The 17,987-nt window shown below is 50.4% G+C and overlaps 2 protein-coding genes across 3 annotated transcripts in view; one reads left to right on the forward strand and one right to left on the reverse strand.

Annotated features, from left to right (window-relative positions):
- Positions 1 to 17,660, reverse strand: part of AP5B1 (adaptor related protein complex 5 subunit beta 1) — a 65,465-nt gene extending 47,805 nt beyond the window's left edge. The window contains exons 1-2 of the mRNA XM_088461236.1: positions 17,010 to 17,660; positions 15,034 to 15,223 (exon numbers count right to left, since the gene is read on the reverse strand). Of these exons, the coding sequence (XP_088317362.1) occupies positions 15,034 to 15,183 (150 nt within the window). The 5' untranslated portion in view covers positions 15,184 to 15,223; positions 17,010 to 17,660. The remainder of the gene's footprint in view (positions 1 to 15,033; positions 15,224 to 17,009) is intronic.
- The window catches only part of CDC42 (cell division cycle 42), a 69,164-nt gene continuing 68,601 nt past the window's right edge, over positions 17,425 to 17,987 (forward strand). For both annotated transcript variants that reach the window (XM_088461238.1, XM_088461239.1), the window contains exon 1: positions 17,425 to 17,525. The gene's annotated coding sequence lies outside the window, so the exon portion shown is untranslated. The remainder of the gene's footprint in view (positions 17,526 to 17,987) is intronic.

Raw genomic sequence — 17,987 nt, forward strand, 5'->3', positions numbered from 1 at the left:
ACCTCAGTTAGTTATCAAGCCATAGGCCGGAGGAGGAGAAGGAAGAGAGAGAACAAAGATCTGGACACATACAAGAATCACATTCTCACCAGAGGGAGACGGAAAACCGGTGACCAGAGCAAAGCCCATCTGCAGCACAGGAGCGACAGGGCGGGAGTCCTGTGGAACCCTATGGACTTCGTAGAAATAGAGATAACAAGGGTAAGTTCTTACCATATCTCATATTTTCTACTTCAGGGTCCATAGGGTATACACAGGACACCTTGGGGATGTCCCAAAGCAGTATCCTTTAAGGGTGGGGACGCTCCTGTGCAGAAAGGAGAATCCGCCGCCCGAAGGAAGCATCCTGAGAGGCGAAGGTGTCAAACCTGTAATACCTCACGAAGGTATGGACAGAAGACCACGTAGCAGCCTTGCAGATCTGGACTGCAGAGGCACCACGTCAAGCTGCCCACGAAGGACCCACAGACCTAGTGGAATGAGCCTTCAGAGAAGGAGGAACTGGTAGGCCTTCATGAAGATAAGCTTCAGAAATAGCCATACAGATCCAGGCTGCCAAAGTTTGCTTTGAAGCAGGCCAACCCTTTTTACGGAAGCCATAGAGGACAAACAAAGCGTCCGACCTCCTAAACGAAGAATTGCGGTCAACATAAGTCCTTAAGGCCCGCACAACATCCAAAGAGGCCTCACCCACGGAAAGACCCGGTGAGTTAAAGGCCGGAACAACGATTTCCTCGTTAACATGAAACTGGGAAACAACTTTGGGAAGAAACTCGGGCCGAGTGCGGAGCACTGCCCTGTTCCCATGAAAAACCAAGAAAGGGGGTTTACAAGAAAGAGCCCCTAAATCAGAAACACGTCTGGCCGAAGCAATAGCCAGAAGGAAAACAGTCTTAGCTGTTAGCCATTTAAGATCCACTGAGCCCAGTGGTTCAAACGGTGGTCCTTGGAGAGCCCTCAGGACCACAGCCAAATCCCAAGGCGCAACAGGTGGAACAAAGGGCGGCTGAATGCGGAGAACACCTTGCATAAAGGTGCGCACATCTGGGATTGTAGCAATCCTACGGTGAAACAAGACAGATAGGGCCGAAACCTGTACCTTCAAAGAAGCAAGGCGAAGCCCATGATCTAGTCCCGCTTGCAGGAAGGCGAGAATCCGAGACAGACGAAACTCCCGCGGTGCATAACCTCTCGGTCGACACCACTGGAAGAACGTATGCCACACGCGATGGTATATCCTCGCTGAAGACGGTTTCCGAGCTTGCAACATGGTACGCACTACAGAGCTGGAAAACCCCCGGGACCTCAGCATGGCCGTCTCCACAGCCACGCCGTCAAAGACAGCAGAGTCAGGTCCGGGTGAAGACAAGGACCCTGTGACAGAAGGTCCGGTCGTAGCGGCAACCGCAGAGGACTGTCCACGGACAGACCCTGAAGGTCTGAGAACCAGTGCCATCTGGGCCACGCGGGAGCTATCAACAGGAGCGTCCCTCCTTCCTGTTTGAATTTCCGGATTACCCGTGGAAGAAGGGAGACCGGAGGGAACAGGTATGCAAGCTGGAACGTCCACCAGACGGACAGAGCATCCACCAGAGACGCCCCTACGTCTCTTGTGCGAGACCCGTACACTGGCAACTTGTTGTTGTGCCGGGACGCCATAAGGTCGATCTCTGGAAGACCCCATCTGTCCACCAGCAGTTGAAAAACGTCCGGGTGCAGGGACCATTCCCCCGGATGAACGTCCTGACGACTTAGAAAGTCCGCCTCCCAATTTAGCACTCCCGGGATGAAGACCGCTGATATGGCTGGAAGATTGCACTCCGCCCAAACCAGGATCCGAGAGACCTCTACGAGAGCCGCCCGACTGCGAGTTCCTCCTTGCCTGTTTATGTAGGCCACGGTGGTAGCGTTGTCCGACTGGACCTGCACCGGGTGACCCTGGAGAAACCGATGTACCTGCTGGAAAGCATTGAAGACCGCACGGAGTTCCAAGATATTTATTGGAAGCTCCGCTTCTGTCGGCGTCCACCTGCCCTGGAACAAGTGTGGACCTGAAACTGCTCCCCAGCCCCGAAGACTGGCGTCCGTTGTCAACAGGACCCAATTTGGAACCCAAAACGGACGTCCCTTATTGAGGTGAGTAGTCTGTAACCACCAAGCAAGGGACAGGCGAACCTCCGGGGTGATCACAATCGTCTGGGACTTCAGAGACTGAGGCAGCCCGTTCCACTTGGACAGGATCAGATGCTGCAGAGGTCTGAAGTGAAACTGGGCGAATTCCACCATGTCGAACACCGACACCATGGAGCCCAGTAACCTCATCGCCGAGTGTAGGGACACCCGGCGGCTGTGCAGGCAACTGCGCACCCTTGACTGTAAAGCAGAGATCTTGTCCTCCGTCACGAAGATCCTTTGCTGTCCCGAGTCCAATAAGGCTCCAAGATGCAGAATCCTCCGAGACGGGATTAGAGTGGACTTCTGCCAGTTGATTAGCCAGCTGTGCCGTTGCAGCAGTGCAATGGTCAGGTCCAAGTGGTGTAACAGGAGCTCTGGAGATCCTGCCACCAATAACAGGTCGTCCAAGTACGGCAACATGCGGACTCCCTGCAGCCGCAGAGAAGCCGCCATGACCGCCATCACCTTGGTGAAAACACGTGGTGCTGTCGCCAGGCCAAAAGGTAACGCCCGAAACTGGAAGTGGTCGCTGCGGATTGCAAACTTGAGGAACTGTTGATGGCGCATAAGAATAGGGACATGCAGGTAAGCGTCCTGTATGTCCAATGACACCATGTAGTCCCCAGGTTCCAGCGCCAGAATGATGGACCGTAGGGTCTCCATCCGAAACTTCTGAACCCGCAAAGACTTGTTGAGTGCTTTGAGGTTGAGAATCGGACGATACGACCCATTGGGTTTCTGTACCAAAAAAAGATTTGAATAGAAACCCTGGCCCCTCTGGGATAATGGAACAGGCACTATAACTCCAGCCTGGAGCATAGTGTGCAATACCCTCCGCAGCTCCGTAGCCTTGTTCCGGTCTGATGGAAGACCCGTGGTGAAGAATCGTGCCGGGGGTCTGTGCCGGAAGGAGAGGGCGTACCCGTGGGAGACCACCTCGAGAACCCAAGTGTCTGTCGTAGTGGCCGACCAACACTGGGCGAACTGCAGCAGGCGGCCTCCCACCCTGGGATCCCCCAAAGGGAGGCCCGGACCGTCAGGCCGCAGGCTTGTCATCTGGCTTGGGGGCCGGACGTCTGGTACTCCATGCCTGCTTCCGGGGCTTGGCCGATTTCTTAGGGCCAGCCTGTCGAGGAAACGACTGTGGTTTGGGCCTGCCCTGGGCCCTAGATGACCGAAAGGACGATGGTCCAGAACCAGAAGGAGCAGCGGCCGACGGGAGAAAAGCCGATTTGGCTGCCGCCAGCGTGGCCACAATCTTATCCAGATCCGGACCGAAGAGAACTTCTCCGGTAAACGGCAACGCCTCCAGACCCTTTTTGGAATCTGCGTCCGCCTTCCAGGATCGCAGCCACAAGGTGCGACGAGCAGCCACCGCTGCTGAAGAAATTCTAGACACCAGAGTACTAATGTCTAGGGCCGCCTCGTTGATATAAGTGGCCGAATCACGGAGATTACCAATCAACTCCGCCTGTTCGGCCAGACAGTCAGAATCAAAAGAAGCCTCTAATGAATCCGCCCAGCGCTCCATCGCTCTGGCAACCCAGCAAATGGCCATAGCCGGCCGTGCTGCCCCTCCCCCCCGCAAGGGAATAAGCGGACTTCAGGCAGATCTCCACCTTGCGGTCCGTAGCATCCTTAAGGGAGGACATGGATGGCATCGGCAATGTGGCACTACGGACAAGACGGGTCACGTGAGAATCTACCTGTGGAGGGGATTCCCACTTTGCAAAATAATTATCCGCAAACGGATAAGCCACCGCCAGGCGTCTCTGCGGCTGGTATCTTTTGCCAGGCTGTTTCCACGCCTCCTCTAAATGGTCCACTAACTGACCCGAAAGAGGAAAGACTGTGGCATCGCCCTTCACATCTTTGAAAAAGGCATACTTAGATTTATCCGCTGGGGGAACTTCGTCCTCAATCACCAAGGCTGTGCGGACCGCCCGAATAAGTCCAGGAATATATACTTTGGACTTAGCATCAGCGTCCTTAGTGTGGAGAGGTTCCTGATCGTAAGGATCCAGAATCTCCCCATCATCAGACGTCCCCTCGTCATCCTCATAAGGAGCAGACAGACGCCACCGGCCGTTTATGCGGCCGCATCACAGACTCCCCTTGCAACACATCCGACAAGTGCTGTACAGAACTCGTCAGGGAGTTAACCCACGCTGGCTCCTGAGAAACCGGAAAATAGGGAGACTGTGGGGTACCACCAATTGTCGTGGGAAACCCTGCATGGGTGACGACACCACTGACTGCTGGGACAAACCCATCGGTGTAAACGCGGGCTGCGGAGCTAACTGGCCCACTAAGGCTGTAAGCGCCTGAGCGAAACAAGCCCAGGGCGGCTCCTGTACCGGTGCTGTAACCGTAAGCGGCCGTGCCATGGACAAACACTGCCGGCAAAGGCCCTCCGCGCTACCCTCCCCCTCCGCTAACGGTACTTTACACGTAGTACACTGTAGCCGGAGAGGAAAATCACTTTCAGACATGATGGCACCAAGTATGTGACCCCTCTCACCAATTATACAGTAAATAGGCGAGAGACTACCCTGCAGCACCGCACCGCACCGCAAGGGCTTAGCAGAAAGAACAGGGACAGAATAAAGCTGACAGTTTAGAAGAAAAGTTACAGGCAGCAGCGCTAGCACAGTCACATACAATGCAAAGAAAATCAATTCCTGCACTAACAGCGCTGATCACTCAACTACGCAGACACAGGGCCTGGTAGGACACAGCGCTGCATACACAGACCTGACCACAGCGGAGGAGAGGTATGCAGGGGGACCCAGACCACGATGCTTCTTTCCAGGCTCCCAGCAGCGTTCACCATGCGTTCAGAAGAAGATGGCCGCCGAGGAGCAGAGAGGAGGCTGGCCTGGGGGAGGAGCGCTGCCACAGGACCAGTCGGCAGCGTGCAGAGAGGGCTGTGTGCAGCGGGGGAGGCGCCGGCTGTGAGACAGGGAAGGCGCACTCCCCTGGCATGCATTTAACCCCTGGGACGCCGCAGCGCTACCGCTCTGCTGCGGTCCGCTGTCCCAGGGGGTAGTGGAAGCGCAGGTTGGTCGCCTGGTTCCACGCTGCAGCCAGTCCCCAGGGAGCCCCCTGCCTGGGGACTTAGGACCATGTGACCAGCGGGGACCCACCGCGGGACCCCACTGCTTACCTTTGTCCCCCTTGAATCCGGCCATGGTCCGGAACATCTAGGGTCACCGCTAGCTGTGACCCCAGATGCTCACCAGCATCCCCGGATCGGTACCGGCGTTCTGGTACCGGCGGGGGTGTAGGGAAGACAGCATGGACGTCAGGACTGACTGTCCATGCTGTACATCCAGATGTGCAGCCACAGCTGCATAGAAGAAAGCTTCAGGGGCTCTACTAGCCCCCACTCCGACAGGTGCACCCGACTCCGGCCGGGCACCAAACTAAACTGAGGTGCCTTGGCTCGGGGGCGGGGTATAGGAGGGGGACCCTAGTGCATCCTGGGAGGCTGAAAAGCTTAACTCTATGGTGCCCGGCGACTGACGTCACACCTATACCCAAGGTATCCTGTGGATACCCTATGGACCCTGAAGTAGAAATAACCACAGTCACACACAGAATATAGGCATTGCACATACCATTTTAAATCAGCAGAAGCTGCTTATGCGTTCTATTTGTTTTGTGAATAAGATGCATTTTAAATTATACAGTCACACGAAAAAATGCTTGGTGCCATAGAGTCACACGGTGCTCACATGTTATATTTGACACGACTTGTAGCGCACAGAGGTAAGATGTATGTGAACACATCTGTATAGTATGGTAAAATGGTAGGTAAATTAGTGATGCCCTGGGGTGGCTCAGCTGGGCCTGTTTGTTGGTGTCCTGTGCTCTGGATTTCAACCTCAGTAGGTTAGGGACCTACCCTCAGAGGTTACCTGGGCGTGGTGGGTAGGCCCATAGCCATGATTATGCTAAAACCTCTATGTATTGCAAAATTCTATTGCATCATTTATTATATATAATTAGTAATGTTGGAGTTGTGCACTTTCTTTCTTGTGTTTGCAACAAGAGTCTCCACAGGTAGCACCTCCCATTATATATATATATATATATATATATATATATTCAGGGTGTGCAGTCTAGGGCCCCCCTTTCAAAATGGTAGACCTGTCAGATTTTCAACAAAGGCAGATTGTTTGCGTGTTTAGCTGGAGCATCTGTAACAAAAATGGCCACTTCTATATTCAAAGCAACACTTGCCAAAGAATATCGTCCGCAAACCAATGCAAAGTGAACTTGAGAGCCAAATACTGAAGAGGATTGTGACTAAAAGTCATAGAGCTACTGCTGCAAATATGACTTCAGAACTCAACGTTCATTCTTGAAGACCCCTACACAGTTTCACAAACACAACATAGATATTAAAACTGCAATAGCAAAAGCTCTGACTATTGACAACAATGCTAAAAGGTGAAACAATTGCGTCAGGATTATAATAATATCTGTGTCTGATGCTTGGATACACGTAATATGATTTGAAGATTTATCCTTCACACTGTTCCATAAACCAGGACTGATTTATATGAGGAGAACACTCAAAGATGCCTATAAACCTCAATGCCTGGTCCAACTGTGAAACATGGTGATGGATCAGTGATGATTTGGACAGCAATATCTTGGTATTCCGCTGGTCCTAGAATTATTATCAAGGGCTGAATTACTGCCAATGACTGACTAAGTGGATATTTTAGAAAACCATGGTCATCCCAAGGTCCAGATGTTGTTTCCCAACAATGATACAATTTGCGACAAGTAGACAATACCCTGTACACATAGCTAGAAGTGTTCTGTAAACATCAGATAATGGAAAAAAAAAAAAAGAAGATTAGATCACAATCAGAGAATGAGGAGGGCAAGAACAAGAAAAGAAGTTATGTGGAGGAGAGCCAGTACTCTAAAACCATCTGCTATCTGCATAAGCAACTATGAGGTCCATGCTGTACCGGGAAGGGGCTGGGCTTCGGAAAGGTAGTACTAGCCTTAATCCCTGGCTACAATAAATATGTAGCAGTGAAAAGCTAAAAGAACTGTATGGTGAGAATACAGGCTGCATAATGATTTGGTATTAACTAGTTGGAATACTTTCTTCTTCACATGCATTCTGCAAACAAGTCTAACATTGAGGACTATTTCCATGGAACATCTATGTGGTGGGAGCCTGTAGAGAGCACATATAGAAGATAAGCAACCTGGAGATTGGCCATGTCATTGGCAGAAGTGGTTTGTGGCCTGCAATATCTACCTCCAAGAGGAATTGTCCATTAAACCAGGCAACACAATGCTGGACTAAGATGGACACACAAAAATTGACTTTGACCTCGCAGTAGAGGGAATGTTTAATGGTAAAATCTATCTGTGGCAAAGTTAGATAGCTGTCTTTGGCACCAGAAGGGCTTCTGTAATTCCCTTACAACATGGTGGACGACTGGTAGTCTTCAGTTGCAAGAATGTCTACTGGGAAATACCCATTTTATGGTAAAAATATAGAAACTTTGAAGCAGTCAGATGTCTAGCACATTCTGGTATGTATCTCAGCAGCTTGCTCCATCAGCTGAGTGTGCTAGAAGCACCAGAGAAATGAGCGACACCCCAGGCAGGAAAGAGGAACGGCATGGGTTGTGACAGGTGCAGGGTGCAAGAATGAACACTACCTAAGTAATGCTGCTGACCCTGTGCATGCTTTTATGGGCAGTCTACCTCCAGCATTATAACGCGCTCTGTCACAAAACACAATTTATCTCAAGCAGGTTCCACAAATCACAAGTTTAATATATGCTCATGGCTTCCACAAACACCAGATCTCACCACACCTTTGGCATGTGGTGGAATAGGAGATTTGCAGCATGAAAGTGCAGCAACTGCATCATGTTTTATTTTGAACTTAATATACTAACAGGTCTACTCTGTCCACAAATGACCTGCCTACCCTTTATCACTCTCTAGAGAGTGAGTCTACTGTTACCTGCAGTGAAGCTTCTCTTCTTCAAAATAGAAACACACCCACAGTGAGCTGCAGACAAAAAAAATGTTCTACTGCCATATCATCTACCTGATGTCAGCAAACTTGACATCACCATCTCAAAAATATATTTGTGCTCGTAACTTCAAACCAGCTATTGCTGGGTACAATGGGGCTAATTCAGATGTGAACTAACCCGGTGGTTAGCACATATCTCAGATTGTGCCGGTCTGCACCGGCACAAGACCCGTACTGCGCATGTGCAGTACAGGTCCTGTGTGATTGCAAGCAGAGTGGCAGCAGACTGTCAGTGACCGTATCTGGGCGGTGACGGCCTCAGTTTCCCCAAATGGAGGCGTGTCGCCGCCTTTTGGGGGGGGGGGGGGTTGGGTAAGGGAAGAGGCCAGGATCTCCGTCAGGTGACAGAGATTTCCTGGCCTCTTTTGAGCTACTGTGCAGTAGTACAACTAACTACTACTACTACTGCGACCCCATGGGTCACTCAGGCGGCAGAAGATCACGCAGATGTTCCGATGCTGCATCCATGGACACAGCTTGGAACAGTAATGCATGCAGGAGGCGAGAGGTCTCCTGCTGTATTACCATAGTAGTGCTATCGCAGCTGCTACCATGGTAATTTTTTTTTTACTGTTTAGTTATCAATTTTAAAGCGTAATGAAATATGCTGGCGTTATATAAAATGAGTTATGGTAAGAACTACCTTTGTTAACTCTCTTTCTTCGAAGTCCATAGGGTCCACAGGGAGACCTTGGGGTGTAGGTGATCTGAACCAATCTGGGCACCACGCAGTTAAAGCTTTAGCTCCCTATACCCCGCCCCCGAGCCAGAGGCACCTCAGTTGGTAATAAGCCAAAGGCTGGAGGAGGATAAGAGAGAAGGAAGACGGGTACACTCAAGACACACTCTCACAGAAAAGGAGACGGGAAACCGGTGACCAGCAATATCGCCCATATAAAGCCAGGTGTGTTAGGGCGGGTGCCCTGTGGACTTCGAAGAAAGAGTTAACAAAAGGCAAGTTCTTACCATAACTCATTTTCTTCTTCAGGGTCTATAGGCTCCACAGGGAGACCTTGGGGATGTCCCAAAGCAGTCCTTTTAAGGGTGGGGACGCTCCTGTGCTGAGGGGAGAATCTGGCGCCCAAAGGAAACATCCTGAGAATGCATAGAACCTTATAAAGGTCTGGACAGAAGACCATGTGGCCCGCCTTACAAAGCTGAATAGCTGAGGCGCCACGGCGAGCTGCCCACGAACCCACAGACAGAGTAGAATGAGCCTTAACAAGAAGACTGAACAGGCAGGCCTGCCTGCGTGTAAGCTTCTGAGATAGTGATACGCAGCCATCTAGCCAATGTTTGCTTATTGGCTGGCCATCCCTTCTTGTGAAATCCATAGAGCACAAACAAGGAGTCTGATTTCCAAAGAGAACAGGTACGGTCCACATAAATTCTGAGGGCGCGGACCACATCCAATGAGGCCTCTCCTGCCGAGAGGTCTGAAGACAGAAAGGCCGATACTAGAATTTCCTGATTAATATGTAAACTAGAAACAACCTTAGGAAGGAACTCAAGGCGAGTACGAAGCATCGCCCTGTCCTGGTGAAATATCAGAAAAGGAGGACGACAGGAGAGCGCTCCCAATTCTCACACCTTTCTAGCAGATGCAATAGCCAGAAGAAAAAAAGTTTTAGCTGTTAACCACTTAAGTTCCACTGAATCTAGTGGTTCAAATGGAGGACCCTGAAGGGCCTGAAGAACTACTGCCAAATCCAAGGAGCCACTGGTGGGACAAAGGGAGGTTTAATGCGGAGGACACCATGGAGGAAGGTGCGGATATCCGGAAGTGGAGCAATTCTTCGTTGGAACCACGCTGACAGTGCAGAGACATGCACTTTCAACGAGGCCAGGCGCAGGCCAAGGTCCAACCCAGCTAGAAGGAATGCCAGTATTCTGGAAATTCAACACACCTGAGGGTCGTAAGCCTTTGTATGACACCACTGGAAATATGTATGCCACACTCTGTTAGTAGATCCTGGCAGAGGCAGGTTTACGCGCTCTAAGCATCGTGTTTATGATGGAGCTAGAGAATCCTTTAGACCTTAGGAGAGATGTCTCAAGAGCCATGCCGTCAAAGACAGACGATCCAGGTCCGGATAAAGACAAGGAACCCGAGACAACAAGTCCGGACGTTGAGGCAGCAGGAACAGAGTGTCGATGGAGAGACTCCGAAGATCTGATTACCAATGAGACGTCTGGGCCAAGCTGGAACCACCAGCAGGACAGTGCCTCAGTCTTTCTTGAACTTCCGAAGAACTCGAGAAAGCAGGGAGACAGGAGGAAATAGGTACGCAAACCGGAAAGATCCATTTTACTTACAGATCATCCACCAGGCTTGCTTCGGCATCTCTTGTTCTGGACCCGAACACTGGTAACTTGTGATTGTGTTGGGAGGCCATGAGGTCCACCTCTGGAAGACCCCATTTGTCCACTAGGAGTTGAAACACCTCTTGGTGAAGAGACCATTTCCCTGGATGCACGTCGTGACGGCTGAGGAAGTCCGCTTCATAATTGAGAACTCCGGGAATGAACACTGCTGAAATGGCCAGGAGATGAGATCCTGCCCATGTCAGAATGCGTGACAGATCTGTCATTGCTGCCCGACTTAGAGTGCCTCCTTGATGGTTGAGGTACGCCACTGAGGTTGAGGTACGCCACTGTGAACCTGCACGGGCTTCCAGTGAAAAATGTGCCTTGCCATCATGAGGGCCCTGTACACAGCCCGAAGTGCCAATATGTTGATGGGCAGGGATGCCTCTACCGTTGTCCACCGGCCCGAAAAGGAGTGAGGACCAGTCACTGCGCCCCATCCCCGGAGACTGGCATCCGTTGTTAGGAGTATCCAGTCCGGGATCCAAATGGGGCGACCATTGGTGAGATTAGATGTCTGTAGCCACCAAGAGAGGGACAGATGCACCTCAGGAGAGCCTTATTTCATTACGCTTTAAAATTGATAACAAGACAGTAAAAAAATGTGGTTACCATGGATCCCAGAACCTGTATTGCCGAGTGGACTGACACCCAGCGACTGCGGAGACATCTGCATACTCGCAGCTGCAGTGTAGAGATCTTTTCTGGAGTCAGAAAGATTCTCTGCTGGTGAGAGTCCAGAAGGACTCCCAAATGAACCATCCTCAGTGAGGGAATTAGGGAGGACTTTTTCCAGTTGATCAACTACCCATGTGTTTGTAGACAAGCAACTGTTAGTTGCAGGTGGTGGTGAAGCACTTCTGGAGAACTCGCCAGCTAGAGGAGGTCGTCCAGATATGGTAGGAGCCGAATACCCTGACTCAGCAGGTGGGCTGCCATGACAGCCATAATTTTGGTAAATGCCCTCGGAGACCTGGATAGGCCAAAGGGCAGCATCTGAAACTGGAAGTGTTGCTGCAGTATAGCAAACCGCAGATAACGCTGGTGAGAAGGCATTATGGGAGCATAAAAGGTATGTATTCTGAATGTCCAGCGATACCATGTAATCCCCAGGTTCCATAGCCAGTATGATGGATGGTAAGGTTTCCATCCTGAACCTGGGCACCTTGAGGAACTTGTTCAGAGCTTTGAGGTTGAGGATAGGCCGACGAGACCCATTCGGTTTCTGAACCAGAAAGAGTACAATAGTAACCAGTCCTTCATTGAGATAGTGGAACTGGTACAATCTCTCCTTCCAGCAGCAAGGACTGTAAGGCTTTCTGGATCTTCAAGGTCTTGGTCTTCTCTAAAGGAGGGCCTGTGCAGAAAAAAAATGGTGGGAAGGCCATCGATGGAATGAGAGGGCGTACCCCTAAGACCACTTCTCTTACTCAAAATTTCCCCGTAAAAGGTCTCCAGGCCTTTCTTAGAATTGGCATCCGCACTCCAATAGCGTAGCCACAGGGAATGGCGAGCAGACACGGCCACAGCCGAGACCCTAGATGTCAGTAGACTAGCATCCAGAGCGGCTTCACCGATATATGCAGCCGCATCCCTAATATGGCCGAAAAGTGATACCTGATTCTCTGGAACTTCCAAGGAGTCCTCAAGTGTATCAGCCCAACTCTCTATAGCCTTAGCTACCCACGAGATAGCCATGGACGGCCGGGCAACAGCTCCTGAAAGAGAGTATATATAGACTTTAGGAAAGTTTCCACCTTCCTATCCGTAGGAAGAAATGGAAGGCATAGGCACTTTGAATTAATCATGTAATGTGTGAATCCACTGCAGGGGGAGATTCCCACTTCTTACAATGAGCCTCAGGTAATTGGTAACATGGGGTCAAATGTTTCTGAGGTGTCTTTGGTAGTATTCCCTCTCTCTGTTTAAACAGAGGGTGTTTGGATTTAGGGGCTGGTTCGTCATCCTCTATAACCAATGCGGACCTGACCGCACGCACCAAGGCAGGAATATTAATTCTGGACTTGGGCTCCGTCTCTTGCCGAGGAAAGCCAGGGTTAGAGGAATCAGCCACCTCTCCGTCATCAGATGACATCTCAGATTCTGTGTGGATTGAGAGGACAACACAGGACGCTTAGCTGGACTTACAAGTTTCTCACTCTGCAACATGGTCTGAAAAATCGTAGAGGTCGTAGCCAGACTCTGTACTGAGGCCCTGATTCAGAGCCGGACGCTCTGACAGAGCGCTCACTCTGAATCAGGGCTGTCCTGCTGAAATTTTAGAGCGGCCTCCTGGCTGCTCGCATAGCTGTGGGTTACCACCCACAGCTATAGTGAGCGCCAAAAAGATGGTCGCGATGGTCAATACCATCGCGAACATCGGGCTTCCGACGAGACCCTTGTAGTAGGGTCTCGTTGCCGCAAGCCCTGGAGTGCTTTTGGCTCTATCAGAGCCAAAAGCACTCCCACTGACATCACTTGTGATGTCAGTGGGGCTGGCCCCAGACGTAGGCGTTCCCATGGGAACACCTCCGTCTGGGCAGCCACGCCCCCGGCACGCCCACCAAAGAGGGCGTGCTGTCACTCACCATCTTACAGCACGCCCCCTTTGTAGCGAGACCCGGAGCGACGGCTTGCCCGTCGCTATCCGGGTCTCACGCATGCGCACTTGGCCAACATCGACCCGCTTGTGAGTGCACGCGAGCGGGTATGAATTAGGCCCTGAAGTAGAGAACACATCCACCCATGGTGGAGGACCACCCTGTAATAATCCCACTGTGGGAATGACCGCCTGCTGTAGTACAGGAGGGTTCTGCACAATCAGTGGAAGTCCATGTGAGGGACGGGCTGCTGTGGTACCCCCATAGGGGGAAACAACAGTGAGGATCGCCACGCGATCCACAATAGAGGCCAGCATCTGAGAAAAAAAATGCCCAAGGAGGTTCCTGTACTGATGTCGGAGGGTTCGGGTCACATGGCGAGTTATAACATCTCATACATAACTCCCAAACCACATCCTCCTCACTCAAAACCGCAGTACATAGTCTGTAAGTTTGCGACAAAAGTACAGGTATGTGTCCATTACCCTCGTCAGACATGTCTGCAGGGTAAATGACGCACAATAGAGCACTGTGTACAAAGCAACCACTAGTATGTATAAATACTAACAGAGAGCAATATACTGGTCCTGTCTTATGCAAGCTGCAGGATCCTGTTGCCTAAATATGGCACAAGTGCAGCACACAACAGTATGTGACAGACCTCATAAATATTGAATCAGATAGATATCCATCTCTGAGGTCAGGTAAAAGCTACCATTAACAACACCTGTATTTAGGGCAGAATGAGAGTATAGCCATAAGCTGAAAAATAGAAGAAAGACACAGAGATAGCGCTAGCACAAGTCACATGCAATGCAGGAAAGACGCTGCAAAGCTGCACTATAATCAACTACACAGACGCAGTGTCTTGGTAGGAAATAGCGCTACATACGCTGACCCTGGAGAGTACGCTGACCCTGGGGAGAGGTATGCAGGGGGACCATACCACGCACTGTCCTGGGAGAACTGCGACTGCACACTTAGAAAATGGCTGCCAGAGACCTCAGAGGAGGCGTGTCCGGAGGAGGAGAGCAGTTCAGGGAAGCCAGACCGCAGTGGAAAGGCGCGCTGAGCTGAGGAGCAGCTTAAACTGGGAAGCTGTCTCTCCTGGCCGGTTATTGACCCCTGGGATGCTGGTTTCCGCAACCAATATGTCCCTCGTGGTCAAGTTGGAGCGTGATGGCCGTAGCCTGTGTCCACACCCAGCACCTCCGGTCTGTCCCGAGACCGGTGGTATTGACTGCTATTATACGCGGGTCACCACGAGTGGCGACCCGCCTTACCTGTCCCCTGATGTTCGGGTGCAGTCTGGGTCCTCTCCGGGGGCCCTGGCTAGCGCTGACCCCCGGAACGCCCGCCGAGATCCACAGATCAGTCCTGGCATTGCGACAACTGAAGGGTGGTGGAGCTCAGCACTTACGTCCCATGGACAGTCTTCTGCAGTGTGCTCTAGTCGCTTGTAGAAGTAACTAAAATAAAGAAAAAAGCTTTAGGGGCTGATGAACAGCCCCTTTGCAAAGTAGTGACCCGACTTCGGCCGGGCACCAACGAAACTGAGGTGGCTCTGGCTAGAGGGCGGGGTATAAGGACCCAGTGCATCCTGGGAGCTAAAGTGTGGTGCCCAGATTGGTTCCCATCACCTACACCCCAAGATCTCCATGTGGAGCCTATGGACACTGTAAAAGTAATACCTTAACAAATAATAAAATAAAACTCTCAGTCAGCTCACATTTTCTCTGTTTAAATTGCCATTGTCGAACACAATAAATTCCCTGACTAATGGTTTGCAGATAGTGTAAAATGCCATACCTTTGTTTGGTCATTCAAACTTTCACTTTTAAGATCTTTTAACAGTTCATCCAGAAAACTTTCAGCTGCTGTGTTGGATAAATAGGATTTAGGATTGGAACAAAGGGATGACACATTCTTGGTCCAGCTGACATTGTTTCTCAATGCCATGATGCTAAAGAAGTAACCAAATCAGAAAGCCAGGTGGGACCTGTAACAATAAAGTGTCAAAAAATATGCAACACAACATACTGAAAAGTAAAAACCAAACAATGTTTAGACAAGTACTCTATACTAGTAATCTGGACCTGGCATACCCAGCCCTACTCCTGGACTGCTGCTATATACTTACCCTGGGCTCTTCTCTTTCCTCCAGCCAAAAACTTGTCCCATCTCCATCGCAGCAGTGGCTGGATGGAAGGGAGTACGTGTGCAGAGGCTCCTAATGTGAATGATGGAGATGGGACAGATCATCCAGGATTATTATAGACTAGTAAAGGAACCATCTGTACGCCCGCTGCTCTGCCCTGTTCCCCGCTCTGTCCTGCCCCCTTCTTGCTGTATACTTACCCCTTCCAGGCGCAGCGTGGTCCTGTGTCCAAGTCTGTCCCATGGCTCACTGCAGTGGGAGCCATAGACAGTACAGAGTTTAGCGGATTACTATATAGATAACTGTATGAAAAAAACTCAAGACTAACTATGGAATATGATCACACTATTCATGTATGTAGAGTTCATTCCAGCACCCTGCACCTGTCACAACCTGTGCAGTTCCTCTTTCCTGCATGGGGTGTACCTCTCTGCTCTGGTGCTTCTAGCACACTCAGCTGATACAACAAACTTTTGAGATACAGACCAGAGTGAGCTAGAAGCATCAGAGCATAGAGCGACACTCCAGGCAGGAGAGAGGAACTGCACGGGTTGCGAGAGGTGCAGGGTACTAGAATGAACACAATGGGCGGAATTCAATTGATTTCGCGGCCCGCATCTCCCGTCTAAAGTGACAGGAAATTGCGGGCCGCTATGCAATTGTGCCAGCTTTTCACGCTGATCGCGCCCATAGAGGTCAGGTTTAGCCGCGTAAAGCTGGGCGCGATCGCGAGAAGTGATGTTTGGGCGCCCAAACATGTCACTTTTCGCACATTTCAGCTCTCATCCTCCAGGGGCTGCGAGCTGAAATGTAGCGCTTGGCAGCTGATCGCGCCCGACAGGAGCAAGAATAGAATAGCTCCGTCGGGCACGATAGGGGATGAAAACAATTGAATTCCGCCCTATATATGCAGCCTATAAATTCACTAGTAACTTAAATAAGGTTCCCACAATTTAACACTGGCCTTAGGCAGAACAGAATGACTGACTCTACAGTGACAGGTCTCCTAACTCTTGTGGTGCATTTCTTGTGGCAATAGAGGCTGTTGATATATTACATGCTGTTAAAGTACTTAGTAATGCATCTGGTGACAGCTGTAAAGACTACAAACTTCCACACCCAATGTTATTCTGTGCACCAAATATCTTGGTATCTAGATAAAGGACCTCTATATGCAAAGCACATAGAATACACCCATATCACAGATATAGTTGCCCCATACACACAGAGTACCACGAGCTTTTAACTTGGTGGGTCCGACTCAACTGACTGCAATTCTCCCCCTATGTGCTCTACAACATTTTTAAGAGCCTGGACCATAATTAAGATTTACAATGATTCCAATTGTAAAGCGCAACGGAATATGCTGCGCTATATAAGAAACTGTTAATAAATAAATAAATAAATCAATCTATAATCATGTCTAATTTAAGAGCATTTAATTGTGTTCTAAACAAGTACGTAACCTTTTTTAAAAGGTACACTCCTCCATCCAAAGCAAAACAAAGTGCGCTGCTATTGTATGCATGTTAATAAAACGGGGAGCAGACAAAACAAATAGAAACTCCCCATACGCAGAGTACAACAGACAATCTATATACTATAACATCACCCATAAAGCCATTACCTGCTTCTATGCCTATACCATGCAGGTGAAACCACAACCTGGGGGCACTTAACGTAAAGCCAGAGATGGGCTGCACATTTCTCTTCCTCTGATGTTGGAAATCAGCATGAAACTATGAAAGAGGAAGCTAGATACAGCTGACCAGAAATGACGCACGCCTGGCTGCCATCTTTGACATGGACAACCCCTTCCCGATTTCATGTAGGTGAAATATACAACACCCCAATAAAAGCAATAATCAAAAAAAATGGGAAAAATACAGTATTCTGCTTAGAGTCATGATGAATATGTAAAGGATAATAGGGTGTTAGTAAGCCCGTTGAGTCATTGGAGATCGCGATAAGTGACCAGAGTAAAGATGGCAGCTCGAGCTCCTTCGGCGTTCAACTGCACCTCTCAGACATCAACCCATACGAGCGCGGTGGCGTAATGACGTCGTGTTTGCCCCTGCCCATCAGTCCAAGAAACCCTGTGTAGAGCTGCCAACGCCCGGTGGAGAGACGGGGAGAGAGTGAGGTAAGTGGGCTCTTCGCCTGAGCTCTAGCAGCGGGGGGTGACCGACCCCATCCCCGGCAGGGGGGTAGGGTAGGGGTATTTAGGCGGGTGAGGGTGGCTGGTGTTCGGTGATGTGCCGCACAGCACCACGTACGGTCGGTGTCAGTGGCCCGGTACAACCGACTCTATGGCGGAGATGACGATGGAGCCGTCCTATGCTGCCGGGGTGTGCCCTGTACATCTGCAGGCTTCCTATGTACCTAGGGAACTGTCGTGGTTTTCGATGTTGGGGATGTGCCCTACGTCCTGGGTGCTGTGCTCCCTGGTATCCAGCAGATCGGCGCTTCTGAGACAGTCATGTGTTACATACTATACCCGCTCCTCTGCCCGATATTTCTGTGCACTCACGGCCAGCTAGTTGTTACCTTGGCTAAAGAAATAGTGCGCGACTCACTTGAGTCTGGATTAGGGTGTTCTGTCCCT

Source organism: Taudactylus pleione, unplaced genomic scaffold (assembly GCF_031769625.1).
Source record: "Taudactylus pleione unplaced genomic scaffold, aTauple2 ptg001031l, whole genome shotgun sequence".
NCBI classification, from domain to species: domain Eukaryota; kingdom Metazoa; phylum Chordata; class Amphibia; order Anura; family Myobatrachidae; genus Taudactylus; species Taudactylus pleione.